The sequence below is a fragment of the Centroberyx affinis genome, unplaced genomic scaffold (assembly GCF_046629955.1).
Source record: "Centroberyx affinis isolate AG114_WGS23_722 - 3 ecotype Tasmania unplaced genomic scaffold, CSIRO-AGI_Caff_v1 ptg003191l_1, whole genome shotgun sequence".
Classification (NCBI taxonomy): domain Eukaryota; kingdom Metazoa; phylum Chordata; class Actinopteri; order Beryciformes; family Berycidae; genus Centroberyx; species Centroberyx affinis.
The window spans coordinates 67873-81139 of NW_027281234.1; the positions used below are offsets into that span (position 1 = coordinate 67873).

General features: G+C 41.5%; 2 protein-coding genes across 2 annotated transcripts; both read right to left on the bottom strand.

Annotated features, from left to right (window-relative positions):
• Positions 1 to 1273: 1273 nt before the first annotated feature.
• LOC139660018 (cytochrome P450 2J4-like) lies at positions 1274 to 5922 on the bottom strand. The gene is made up of 9 exons (XM_071538055.1): positions 5552 to 5922; positions 4798 to 4963; positions 4502 to 4654; positions 4066 to 4226; positions 3632 to 3808; positions 3384 to 3525; positions 2041 to 2228; positions 1759 to 1900; positions 1274 to 1653 (listed from the first exon to the last, which is right to left on the bottom strand). The coding sequence occupies exons 1-9, from the start codon at positions 5876 to 5878 to the stop codon at positions 1478 to 1480; spliced, it is 1632 nt and encodes a 543-aa protein (XP_071394156.1). The 5' UTR covers positions 5879 to 5922; the 3' UTR covers positions 1274 to 1477.
• A 1940-nt stretch (positions 5923 to 7862) lies between these two features.
• LOC139660014 (cytochrome P450 2J4-like) lies at positions 7863 to 13034 on the bottom strand. The gene is made up of 9 exons (XM_071538050.1): positions 12905 to 13034; positions 11811 to 11976; positions 11555 to 11719; positions 11322 to 11482; positions 10918 to 11094; positions 10680 to 10821; positions 9205 to 9392; positions 8941 to 9082; positions 7863 to 8835 (listed from the first exon to the last, which is right to left on the bottom strand). Exons 2-9 carry the CDS (start codon positions 11923 to 11925, stop codon positions 8660 to 8662), a joined length of 1266 nt encoding a protein of 421 aa, XP_071394151.1. The 5' UTR covers positions 11926 to 11976; positions 12905 to 13034; the 3' UTR covers positions 7863 to 8659.
• Between the last annotated feature and the right edge of the window lie 233 nt (positions 13035 to 13267).

Genomic DNA, 13267 nt, shown 5'->3' on the forward strand with positions numbered 1-13267 from the left:
TTGATAAAATAAAGGTTTCACAAATCTGAAATTGTGTTTTAATGAGTCTCTGGAGTCTCCTTGGTAATCTAGTCCAGATTTGACAGGTCTAAGTATAGTGGTTTCTGATCTGGACCTGGTCTAATGTGGTCTGGATGGGAAAAAGCAGTGAAATCGCCATTTTTTCAGTTTTCACAAATAGAATAAAGGTTTCACAAATCTGAAACTGTGTTTTAATGAGTCTCTGGAGTGTCCTTTGTAATCTAGTCCAGATTTGACAGATCTAAATATAGTGTTTTTTAATCTGGACCTGGTCCAATGTGGTCTAGATGTGAAAAAAGTAGTGAAATCTCCTTTTTTTGCATTTTCACAAATAAAATAAAGGTTTTGAGGTCAATAAGAAAAAAATGCTACAGTAAAAATGAATAAAACTCAGGATTATGATACCCTGTGATGTCCCCTGTCATATTGGAATATTGGTTTCTTGAGACTTTAATACTGAGCAGGTACCACAGCAAAAGAAATAGCAATAAGACTGAAAATCAGTTTACCATGAGTAAGGGCAATAAAAAAGAAATGCTACAGTTAAAATGATCAAAATCCAGGATTGCAAATCAATTAAAGACCATTTCATTCTATGATTCATTCTCATTTCATCTTCCCCGTATTTGTTACGTTTTCCAGTTCATGAATTAACTTGAAAATGACTGAACAACGCCATCAACAGGCGTTATGCCACTTTTAAGGTGGACCGGAAAATTCCAATCAGAAGCTGCGAATCTGATGCCAACTTCAGCGTTGTGTGAAGCTGCCAGTCAAGCCAGCAGGGCCAGTCAGACTTAGCTTAGCCTAAGCAGATATAATGCAGACTGCTGAGTTGGCTGCTGCTGGAATACACTGTTGAGAACATCTTGAGGTGTCTTGGGCGCAATTGAGAGAAACATTGGTGAAGGAAGGTGCCCACTTGATAATCTCAATGACTCACTCACCCTGAAAGTTAAGAGTAGGTAGCTGGTGAATGCTGCTGCCTGTCTTTATGGTCCTGTAGATTTATGACGGTATAGCCTGATGTTTGGCCTCTATATGAATGTTCACCAACTGGCCAAAGATGTGATAACAGATGAGATAGTAAAGAAATATTTTTGTATTTTCAGCAAGAGTTGAACCTCTTTCCTGGATCATGTTGCAAAAATGTTTGCCTGCACCTTCAGTTATGTTGCAAGATGTGCTGCCCTTCCCACACTACAGAATATTGATCTATCCAATAATCAGAGAGACTGTATGAATTCTCTTTTTAACAGTTCCTTGAATACAAGAACAATTTATTTAATCACACAGAATTAAATATACAAGCACAGAAGATACATATGGAACCCCATAACATTAGGCAACCATACAGCAGACAAAATGGGAGATTACAAAATAGTTTCGTTTTCTGTTACAGACCATTGGTTAGATTATTAATTAGATGAAAAGGGTTCAGTGCGATCAGCGAGGTTCAGCGAGCCTTGGCATAGACCTTGAAGGGATACGGTATGTGTGTAGTTCCAACGATCCCTTCTGTACTCAACTCTACTCCATCCAGAGTGGAGAAAGAGAACCTCTGGAATAAGCTGACGAAAAACAGGAACAGCTCCATCTTGGCTAGGCCTTCTCCTAGACACACACGTTTCCCTGAAGAATACACACACAGATACACATGTAGGGATAAAAGCTCAGGATCACATAATATTCCAGATTTATCAGATCATGTTGAAAATTAGGGATAAGTTAGTTTACCTGCAGAAAAAGGCAAGAACGCTTCTCTCCTCACAAACTTGCCCTCAGCATCCAGGAAGTGTCCAGGGTTGAAGGTGTCTGGAGTCTCCCATTCATTCTTGTCAAACAGCACAGAGGTCAGGTTGGGCATCAAGGACGTACCCTAAACACGACCCAGAGGTTAACACCAAGCAATGCTGCAACAACAACATTGGCTGACTTAATCCACATTTTTTCCAAGAAACATGAACAAAACCAAGCCAGTTTAAACTACTTGAATGACTGAAGTCTGAGTAGATGCACCTTGGGTATGAAGTAACCCCCCAGCGTTGTGTCCTTGGCGGCCATCCTGAGTCCGTTGAGAGGAACAATGTTTCCCATCCTCTGGATCTCATGGATGACAGCATCAGTGTAGGGCATGTTGGGTCTGTCGGCCATAGTGGGCTGGCGGGTCTGTCCAATCACTCTCTCAATCTCAGCCTGGACTTTCTCTAGGTAGTGAAATAGACAGATTTAACCTAATAGCAATTAGGGAAAAAAGGTTCAGGACAGCAACTTGATCCCATCAATCATCTTTATAGGCCAAAGCGTTTCAGAGCAAGCTCTTTTGTCAGGGCACAATACATAAATGAAAGACCATGCACATTAAAACATTACAGCAGGCAGACTCGAGTCACATGACTTGGACTCGAGTCAGACTCAAGTCACAAATTTGATGACTTTAGACTCGACTTGACAAAATCAAGAAAGACTTGCAACTCGACTTGGACTTTAACACCAATGACTTCACTTGGACTTGAGCCTTTTGACTTAAGACTTGATGCCTTCCCCCAAATCCAAAGATTAAAAAGTGTGACACAAATCAATTAATTTCCCTTCATTTCCTGAATCAACTAACATTAACGCTATTCATTCCCAGCAAGTCGACACTTAATTTCCCAGATCCACTTTGTTTGAACCAATCTGACAGCATCCAATCAAGTTGCAGGAGAGAACCATGAAGAACTAACGTTACGTTACTGAGCGCCAGTTGGAAAAAATGATACCAAAGATAATTTCGTTCGCGTACAAAAACTACGTGGTGGTCAACCAAAAACGAATTGCAGTATGCAAAACGTGCGGGTCGAAAATTACAGACGGAGATGCAATAACTTCCAACTTCATTCGACTTTTGAAGCTGCACAAAGAACAGATAAGTTGAGGCTAATATATTAACGTAATTAGCGAGCCAATGCTTAGCTAACGTTACAGCTATCCGTTGCGTCCACCGCAGTAAATTTAATATATTATTACTCTGTTGTTAAAATGGCATTACATTTGGTGAAGAGCGCATTATGACTTGTTTAGGACTCGAAACTCGAAAAGTTTAAGACTTGGGACTTGACTTGGGACTTGTCAGTCTTGACTTGGACTTGACTCAGGACTTGCTGGGACTTTCCTGTCCTGAACATTTTTTCCCCCCGTTATTAGCTTTAGTTCCCTGGAGGACCAAAGGACCCCTTTGGTCCTCTGGGTCCTTTGGGAAAAACTATTCTGTATGGTTAAAGCGCCTCACTACTACAAGGATTCAAGCTTTATCAAAGCAAATAAGCAAAGCATATCAATTTTTTTTTCAATTTCACAGTGAGCTCAGGGTTTAGGATTACCCTGGATATCGGGGTACTTGATGAGGTAAACAAAGGCCCACTGCAAAGTGGTGGAGGTGGTCTCAGTTCCAGCCAGGAACATATCAAGAGAGCACAGAGCCAGGTTGGCCTCATTGAAGCCTAGATCAGACTCTCCTTTGTGCTATTGAGAAATGGAGAAAAGATATACAGTATTGAATGAATGGTAGCTTGACTGACAGAAAGGGCAACGATTGTACAGCATCTGTGCAGTGTAGTTGCTCACATACATTTTCCATTTCCATGAGGAAAGCATCAATGTAGTCCCGGGGATTGCTGGGGTCCAGGTCCTGCTTGTGCCTCTTTATCTCTTGACTGACGAAGCCTTCCAAGTACTTGTAGTGGCTAAACATTTTGTTGTGAGGGCCTGGCAAATGCTTCATCACTTGAGGGAATGCCTCATACAGCTACAGGAAGAAAAGTGATGTTGGTTTCATTTATGACATTTGCCTTTACCTTCTTCAATAAATCTGTGTCCAGGGACAGTGAAGCAACTCATACTCTGCCTCTGAGACCACATGGGCCCCCCTGGGGATAGACCAACAGAGCTGCCCCTCTTTTTTTACCCTCCTACCCTTCCTACTAAGAAAAAAAATCTGAGAAGAGATGTCTCTATCTACTTTAAAAACACAATGACATAATTGAAAGGATATTGTTCTCTTACTAGACCCCATACGGAGCCCTCCAGCAGAATGGCTTCAGACAGATACTGTAGCATGATATGGAAGTTGTGGTCGTTGTAGTCAAACCGTCTCCCCATCACCAACTGGCAAATTATGTTGGACACAGCATTGTTGAAGAGGCCTGCTGGGTTGAAAGGTTCACCTGGAGGAAAGGAGTCCAGAGTTCAGAAAATTCTATTGCTTAGGAACATTTGTTGCTGTTGCTTGTAATGTTGGTGTGGGAATCTGAGCCCATACTCATTGTAAATTTCTCCAGATAAGAGCGTCAGCTAAACAGCTAAAATGTAAATGTGCCATTTTGTTTAAGGATCCACTGTACTTTCTTGATGTGCTCATATCTGTTGAATTATACAGTAATTGTTTTCTGTGTTGCTTCTTTTCCACTGCGCCCCCTTCTGAACAACTACTACCTCTTACCTTTCTCCTTCTCCATCTCTTCTTGTAGGTAGCGACTCTCCACACAGATACACTGTTCCATGAGGCTTTTGCCCAGGCCGAAGCTACGTAAGGTAGACAAGGCAAAACGCCGCTGTCTCTTCCATGTTTCACCATTGCTTAAGAACAGACCAGCTATGGACAAGCATAAGTAATACAAAGTATAAGGCACACAGTATAATTTAGAAGCAATACGCAGTAGCCTATAAGGAACTCATTCCTGTACACCAAGAGAGAGGTAGAGGTAGGGAGGGAGACAGAGGGAGAGAGATTTTCACCTGACGTTCCTGAATAAATCCGGTCAGCTATTGAACTGTTTGGTCGATCCACAAAGTTCTCAGCCTGTGTCACTATGGCTTCCTTCACCATCTTGTACCCAGACACAAACACCATCTCATCCTTGCCAAGACGGACTCTGAACACATTCCCATAGACATCGGCGAGCTGTGGACATTAAACCAGAGAAGAGCCAACATTGGTGAATCAGCAAGAATTACTGCATCACATGGTGGGGCAACTTTTGAAAGAAAACTACATTTCCTAAAAATAATGTATGGGCTAGCAGCTAGAAAAGTGCTTGCTTCAGCATGACAAATTATTTTTTCCTGTGTTTGCAATTTGACCACCAGATGTCTAGGTGAAGGTATGAAGAACTAGCTAGATGCCAAGGTTTTGGAGAGATAATGTAATACATAGTAGAAATGGCATGTGTTTTGTTTGTTAGACAACTAAATACCCTTTAGTTGTTGTAAATGGTCTTTACTTCATGCTAAATGCTAGTTATCATTTAGCCTCGGTCTTCTTGGAATAATATCACAATAAAATGTAAATGTGAAAATTTAATTCTGAATAGCAAAACTGAAATTCAAGAAAACTGGGAAAGATGAAAGAGTAATTTTTACAATGAGAAGTTAAATATAAAAATTAAAATTAAAGCATTAGCAATTCCATTATGATTTTGAGTCTTTTATCCTTAATCGTTCTCATAGTTTAAGGGCCCTAAGGTAAAACCTCTCTAGTTAAAAAGCTTACCTTTGTAAAGTAAATGTGAGGCTGTTTTGTGTCAACACTGAAGAAATTCCCCACAAAGGGGAGAGCCAGCGGACCCGGAGGATAGTTTGGAGGTTTCCTGTTTCTGAGGAAATCGGCTATCAGGAGGAAGAAAAAAATAAACAGCAGTATCGCCTTGAGGTCAAGCCCCAACAAAACGTTATAAAACCACATGGTTAAGCAGAGCCAGACCAGCAGCTGAGTGTGGAAAATGTCGCTCTTCCTGTTGCTTTGCTGCTGTCCAACCACCTGCGGGTGCTTCTTCACACTCGATAGTATGATTCTTCCATTTACACACAGTGACTGCATACAATAAAATTACATAACAAAAAAAAAAGAAAAATAATAAAATAACTTACGTCAATGTCTGTACAAAGGTGCTCAGAATCAACAGCCTTACATAACCAACTACAGACCACACCTACTTACCTCGTTGATAAACAGGACTGGACATCCATCTCCTTCACAGAGTTAGGACTGAATGATGATATTTAAAAACCTAAATAATTATTATCATGCCGAAACATAAACAACATGCTGAGCATCATGAGCAGCGACATTCTCATTAAAGCAATATGATAAAATGTGATCTGAACTGTTGTTTAGAGCAGGTGCAAAAGATGTGCAAAAAAAAGTGCAAAAGATAAAACATTAACTATGTGATCTGAGCTTGGATGTTGATGTCGTTGTGAACAAGAGAGCAGAGTGCAGATTGAGAAAGTGGGAATGAAAGGAGCTTAATGATTCAATATCATGACTGGCAAACGCAATATTTCACTAGATTTTATGCTTGCCAAAAGGTTAAGTATCTAGCCTACATGTGCTGGTCTCGTTAAATATTATTTCTCGTTAAATATTATTTGTTTCTTCGCCCAGCAACATCAATATTACCAACAAAAATAAAGCTCGTAGTGGCAATTAACCACAGTGTGAAGAAGACTCTCCGGACTGCCCCGCAAGGCATTGTGGGTATTAGAGTCTTTGTGATTATAACAACACAACAGTTCAAATGGCTGTATTTTCTTCAAATGTCAACATATCAACATGTGGCTTAGTAGAATGATGTTTCGAACCTACAATTTCAAGTGGACTGATTAGTATGTCATGATTTTACAGTCAGTTTAACCGTTTTGTCTCGTCCTAGACGCATGCAGAAAGCTTCCCATAAACATCAGCTAGATGTGGGTGCAGGAGCAGAAAATAGGCTCGTTTGAAATGAGCAAGTCCTGCGCAGTTTTGACCAGCGACTGCTTGGTCCGTTGCATGATAGTTAAGTTGTCCGACTTGCTCCGCCGACTCGACTGCGCGAGCCACGGGAATCTCGCGGGACCGAGGCGGCTATGGCCATAGGCGGCTGCAGTTTTTGGAGCGAGGCGCTGCAGTTGCTCTCCACCGACTGCACAGCTCCAAGGATGATGGGAAACGCCTCAAGCTGAGCGCTCATTGGTTCATCACAGTTGTCTCACACACCCACAGTGAAATGAAGAAACTTCAGTTTTTATATATGTTCCAAGATGTCACCCCATGAGCAGTCCGTGTATTATTTTATTAGAACGCTATGTAGCCTAATATTTTCCATAAATGTCACCTGTAATGCTTACATTAAAATACAAATAAGTAACGTGAAGGTCTGGGTCGTTAGAGCCGTGAGTGTGGGTGGCGGTAATGCACGTTTTAAATTATTTATCAACCGCCGTTAAACAAAACTGAAGAAGAAGAAAAAGAGCAGTGAGTGTGCAGTCGGGAGTGTTCGGCTTGTTGACTCCTCGCCTGACTGCACTCGGCTACTCTCGTCTATTTTCCAGGCGTGCAGGTAGTCATCTCAAACGAGCCTATTAACTCCCCTGTTGTCCATCACGTGTCTCTGTTAAGACGTCTGTCTCAGGACAATATTTTTAAAACAATATTACTTGCAATTAACAAGTTTTTAAAATTGTTTTCTTTTACTTTTCTACTTCAACTATATATATTTTTTTCTGTTGGAGCAAAGTTCCCTGTAAATTCCAACATTTATGTGTACTCTACTTCTGTAAAGTCAGTGGTGTTTGTTATGTTAGAAAATGAGGGTTGAGGGAACTATCTCATACATATAAAGCAAGGATTTCATTCCCTCACAAGGGACTAAGTATCAGTGTTTGGTCCCTCACTTGCTCCACCATTGAGTCCTAGTTAGACATGGGTGGTATTGCGCTGACTCACAACTTATGTAGATGTGATGATCTATCTATGTACATAACAGAAGGAGAGAGGGAGTTGAAACATCCCTTTATTAACCAAGTAAGAGCACAGAGTACAGAAAATACAAATACAGCAAGAAGGAATAAGCTGAAAACAGAAAACATACACATAACAAAAAAAGAGGAAAAAACAAAAGCTTTCAGCCACCTCCCATCTCCTGTGCCTAACACCCCTCAATGCAGCTCCTCTTCCCTTACAAAACATGAAGCTGCCTTGTAAGCCCAAATCTTCTCAAAGATGAAGAGATGCTTCTGTCAGTGAAGTAGCTTGATCCTGCGGTTATGTCCATGTAGCATTTAACTGACCACTAGTATGCACATTTTCTGTTCACCTCTCCTTTTTTATTTCTTCCCTTATAGCTACCAAAAAATTATGCAAATTTTTGAAAGAAAAGCCATCACTGTTCATAAATATCTCCAAAATCTCTGATGATTCTTATGATGTGTAAAGTGCAGGTCAGTTGACTTTATAAGTGACATAGATCTCTGTCCTAACATTAGTTTTAACCTCTTTGTTCTGAGAGAACTCAGTAGACATATTTCTATTACCCATAATATTTGGCATTGTAATTGGGAAATGCATTTGTAAAATGTTGTTTTATTTTGTTGATCATGGGAACATTGCCACAGCTTGTGTGGATAAGAAAACGTCAGTATAGTATAATATAGATGTTTGGTGGTTGATGAGCTAGTAAAGAAATATTTTTGTAATTTCAGGGAGAGTTGAGCCTCTTTCCTGTATCATAATTACAAACTAGTTATGTGGTGGTTTTGCCACGTAAGTTGTTTTCTGTTACAGATCATTGGTTAGATTATTGATTAGATGAAAAGGGTTCAGTGAGATTTTGCATGGTCAGCGAGCCTTGGCATAGACCTTGAAGGGATACGGTGTGCGTGTAATTCCAACGATCCCTTCTGTACTCAACTCTACTCCATCCAGAGTGGAGAAAGAGAAGCTCTGGAATAAGCTGACGAAAAACAGGAACAGCTCCATCTTGGCTAGGCCTTCTCCTAGACACACACGTTTCCCTGAAGAATACACACACAGATACACATGTAGGGATAAAAGCTCAAGATCACAACATATTCCAGATTTATCAGATCATGTTGAAAATTAGGGATAAGTTAGTTTACCTGCAGAAAAAGGCAAGAACGCTTCTCTCCTCACAAACTTGCCCTCAGCATCCAGGAAGTGTCCAGGGTTGAAGGTGTCTGGAGTCTCCCATTCATTCTTGTCAAACAGCACAGAGGTCAGGTTGGGCATCAAGGACGTACCCTAAACACGACCCAGAGGTTAACACCAAGCAATGCTGCTACAACAACATTGGCTGACTTAATCCACATTTTTTCCAAGAAACATGAACAAAACCAAGCCAGTTTAGACTAGTTTAGATGCACCTTGGGTATCAAGTAACCCCCCAGCGTTGTGTCCTTGGCGGCCATCCTGAGTCCGTTGAGAGGAATAATGTTTCCCATCCTCTGGATCTCATGGATGACAGCATCAGTGTAGGGCATGTTGGGTCTGTCGGCCATAGTGGGCTGGCGGGTCTGTCCAATCACTCTGTCTATCTCAGCCTGGACTTTCTCTAGGTAGTGAAATAGACAGATTTAACCTAATTGCAATTGCGAAAAAAAAGGTTCAGGTTGGCAATTTGATCCCTTCACCTGCTCTATCCCCTTTATAGGCCAAAGCATTTCAGAGCAAGCCTCTTTGTCAGGGCACAATACATAAATGAAAGGCCGTGCACATTAAGGAGTTGCTGATAAATCTACAACCAGATAGACCAGTGGTGAGCACAGCTGACAATCCTCTGCCTAGGAGGAGTCTGTTTGAGGCAGAACAGGAGCAGGCACAGTCCGCTTCCCACACATCTGAGCCTACTCCCGTGGAACTGAGCACGGTTCCGGGGATGATATCCGATGTGATATCAGCCTCTACAAGCGCTTTTCTCAGGCGAGCCCCATAAGCTGCCGCTTTCATGGTGCCTACTTCTCTATATTGAGGAGCTCCATTGGTGCTGGCCAGACCCCTAGTCCCTCTCCCACCATAACTCTGATGGTAGGCCCTTACCTCCATGCAGAAGGCAGGCATCTATTGGCTGGACCATATGCTGGCTGTGGAGCCACCAGTTGCCTCTTTTATTGTCACTCCAGAGGAGGTCCTAAGGCCATGGCTCATTGAAGCCCAGATCAGACTCTTCTTTGTGCTTTTCCCTGGCCCCAGTGCCCAAGTACAGATGATGTCTTCACGAGATGGTATAATATTGCAGCTTGTATGGGCCACATTGGCAACTCGATGTCTCACTTTATGTTGGTCTTTTATCTCGGAACTTAGAATCTTGGTGAGAAGATTCTGTAGGGACATGCCTCAGGATGATGGGGGCTTATATACTGTAGGGGGAGGGCATTGCTGGCCCACGTCATTAGGGGTCACACATGACCTTGTTGGTAATAACACTTGATCTGCACATGCGCGAGAGGGATAGCATCCAGTGTGAAGCACTGCCTCTGGCTCTAATCCAGAATTTATAGAACCAAAGTTACATCCGTAAATCTCGTTTGAATGTGCATGGTCTTTTATTCATGTATTATGAGCTGACGAAGTAGATTACTCTGAAACATGTGGTCCAATAAGGATGATTAAAGGGTTCAAGTTGCTGTCCTGAACCTTTTTCCCCTTCATTAGCTTTGGCTATTGCTAGTTTCCTGGGTGGAGCACCCCTTCAGAGGTCCTTTGGGGAAAAAAATGTTGTAGGTTAAAACGCCTCACTACTTCAAGGATTCAAGTTTTAGAAAACCAAACAAGCAAAGCCTACGGACCCTCATCCTATAAAATATTTCACAGTGAGCTCAGGGTTTAGGATTTCACCTACTCTGGATATCGGGGTGCTTGATGAGGAAAACCAAGGCCCACTGCAAAGTGGTGGAGGTGGTATCAGTTCCAGCCAGGAATAGATCTACACAGCACAGAGCCAGGTTGGCTTCATTGAAGCCCAGATCAGACTCTTCTTTGTGCTTTTCAGAAATGGAGAAAAGGTATACAGTAGAGAACTGAAGAGACAGAAAGGGCAACGATTGTACAGCATCTGTGCAGTGTAGTTGGTCACATACATTCTCCATTTCCATGAGGAAAGCATCAATGTAGTCCCGGGGATTGCTGGGGTCCAGGTCCTGCTTGTGTCTCTTTATCTCCTGACTAAGAAAGTTTTCCAAGTGCTTTAAGTCGGTAAAGAGTTTGTTGTGAGGACCTGGCAAGTGCTTCATCACTGCAGGGAATGCCTCATACATCTATTGGAAGAAAACAGTCAGTGAGGTTGGTTTCATTTACGACATTTGCTTTTACCTTCGGCAATAAATCTGTGTCCAGGGACAGTGTAGCGACTCATACTCTGCCTCTGAGACCACATGGGCCCCCCTGAGGATTTGCTTCCACCAGAGCTGCACCTCTTTTATTACCCTCCTAACCTTCCTACTAAAGAAAAAAATTCTGAATTGAAAGGATATTGTTTTCTTACTAGACCCCATACGGAGCCCTGCAGCAGCATGGCTTCAGACAGATACTGTAGCATGATATGGAAGTTGTGGTCGTTGTAGTCAAACCGTCTCCCCATCACCAACTGGCAAATTATGTTGGACACAGCATTGTTGAAGAGGCCTGCTGGGTTGAAAGGTTCACCTGGAGGAAAGGAGTCCATTATTTGTTGCGATCATATTGAATTATAACTTCTGAACAACTACTACCTCTTACCTTTCTCCTTCTCCATCTCTTCTTGTAGGTAGCGACTCTCCACACAGATACACTGTTCCATGAGGCTTTTGCCCAGGCCGAAGCTACGTAAGGTAGACAAGGCAAAACGCCGCTGTCTCTTCCATGTTTCACCATTGCTTACGAATAGACCAGCTGTGGGCATGCCTGGAGAAGTAATACACAGTATAACGTTTAGGGGAACTCAATCCTGTACTGCATGAGAGAGGGAGAGGTAGGGAGGGAGAGAGATTTTCACCTGTGGATTCTAAGCAAATCCTATCAGCTATTGAACTGTATGGTCGATCCACAAAGTTCTCAGCCTGTGTCACTATGGCTTCCTTCACCATCTTGTACCCAGACAGAAACACCATCTTATCCCTGCCGAGACAGACGCTGAACACATTTCCATAGACATCGGCGAGCTGTGGACATAAAACCAGAGAAGAGCCAACATTGGTGAACCAGCATTGTAACCTGAATCCTGAATAAAATGTATGGGCTAGCAGCTGGAAGTGTGCTTGCTTCAGCATGAAAAGTTTTAGTTTAGCTCAGAAGTTATTTTTTTTCCCTTTGTGTTACAATTTGACCACCCAATGTCAGTATTCGCCATTCGTTTCTATGGGACAAAAATTAAGAATAAATGTGAAATACCTTTAAAAATGCATAAAGAATATCAAAAGGTTGAATACATCCTCATATCTCCTCAAGCACCTGAACAATTTAATAATATTTAAATGAAGCTTAGCATCAAGCTTAGCAGATCAGGCAGGAAGACTATACTTCACTCAAATCCATTCCCTCTACCCCTTCTTCACTTCTTCCCACCTAATCAGTTAAGGCTACATCTCTTTGGTTCTACTTCATTCAAATTTTCCTGTCATTTGCTGCTTATTATCCAATCAGTTTAAATGAATGAATGAATGAACGAATGAATGAATGAACTTTATTTATATAGCACCTTTCATGCACAGAATGCAGCTCAAAGAGCTTTACAATTCAGCAGCAAGTTTAAAAACACACACACATGCACAAGGAAGGGGAAGAAAATAAAATAGCAATTATTATTAATAATTCCAAAACTCTTCAGAGGTGTTCCAGTTGTTGTTGCTGTTAATGGTCTTGATTTTAAGCTAAATGATAGTTATTATTTACTGGCCTTCTTGGAATAATGTCACAATAAAATGTAAATGTAAAAATTAAAGTCTGAATAGCAAGAGAACCAGAAAAGATGAGACAGCAATTTGAAAAGTTAAATCTAAACTATAAAATTAAAGCATTTAGAAATTACTTAGTAATTTAGAAAGTTTACAAGTGTCCTAAGGTAAAACCTCTCTGAGTTAAAAAGCTTACCTTTGTAAAATAAATGTGAGGCTGTTTTGCGTCAATACTGAAGAAATTCCCCACAAAGGGGAGAGCCAGTGGACCCGGAGGATAGTTTGGAGGATTCCTGTTTCTGAGGAAATCGGCTATCAGGAGGAAGAAAAATATAAACAGCAGTATCGCCTTGAGGTCAAGCCCCAACAAAACGTTATAAAACCACATGGTTAAGCGGAGCCAGACCAGCAGCTGACCAGTATCGAAAATGTCGCTCTTCCTGTTTTTCTGCTGTCGTTGTCGATTCACCTGTGGGTGGAAATGCTTGTTCACAGCTGATAATATAATACAGAATTGAATAGAAAAAAATAGAAGTTCAAAGTCTGTGCAAAGGTGCTC

Excerpts from the sequence above, each read along its gene's own strand:
- LOC139660014 (XM_071538050.1), bottom strand. The coding sequence starts at position 11,925 with ATGGTGTTTCTGTCTGGGTACAAGATGGTGAAGGAAGCCATAGTGACA. Across the intron at positions 9,393-10,679 it reads CAAGCACCCCGATATCCAGA|AGAAAGTCCAGGCTGAGATA; the intron begins GTAGGTGAAATC and ends TTCACTACCTAG. Across the intron at positions 9,083-9,204 it reads GGGGTTACTTGATACCCAAG|GGTACGTCCTTGATGCCCAA; the intron begins GTGCATCTAAAC and ends GGTCGTGTTTAG.
- LOC139660018 (XM_071538055.1), bottom strand. The coding sequence starts at position 5,878 with ATGCAGTCACTGTGTGTAAATGGAAGAATCATACTATCGAGTGTGAAG. Across the intron at positions 4,655-4,797 it reads GATTTATTCAGGAACGTCAG|CTGGTCTGTTCTTAAGCAAT; the intron begins GTGAAAATCTCT and ends GCTTGTCCATAG. Across the intron at positions 1,901-2,040 it reads GGGGTTACTTCATACCCAAG|GGTACGTCCTTGATGCCCAA; the intron begins GTGCATCTACTC and ends GGTCGTGTTTAG.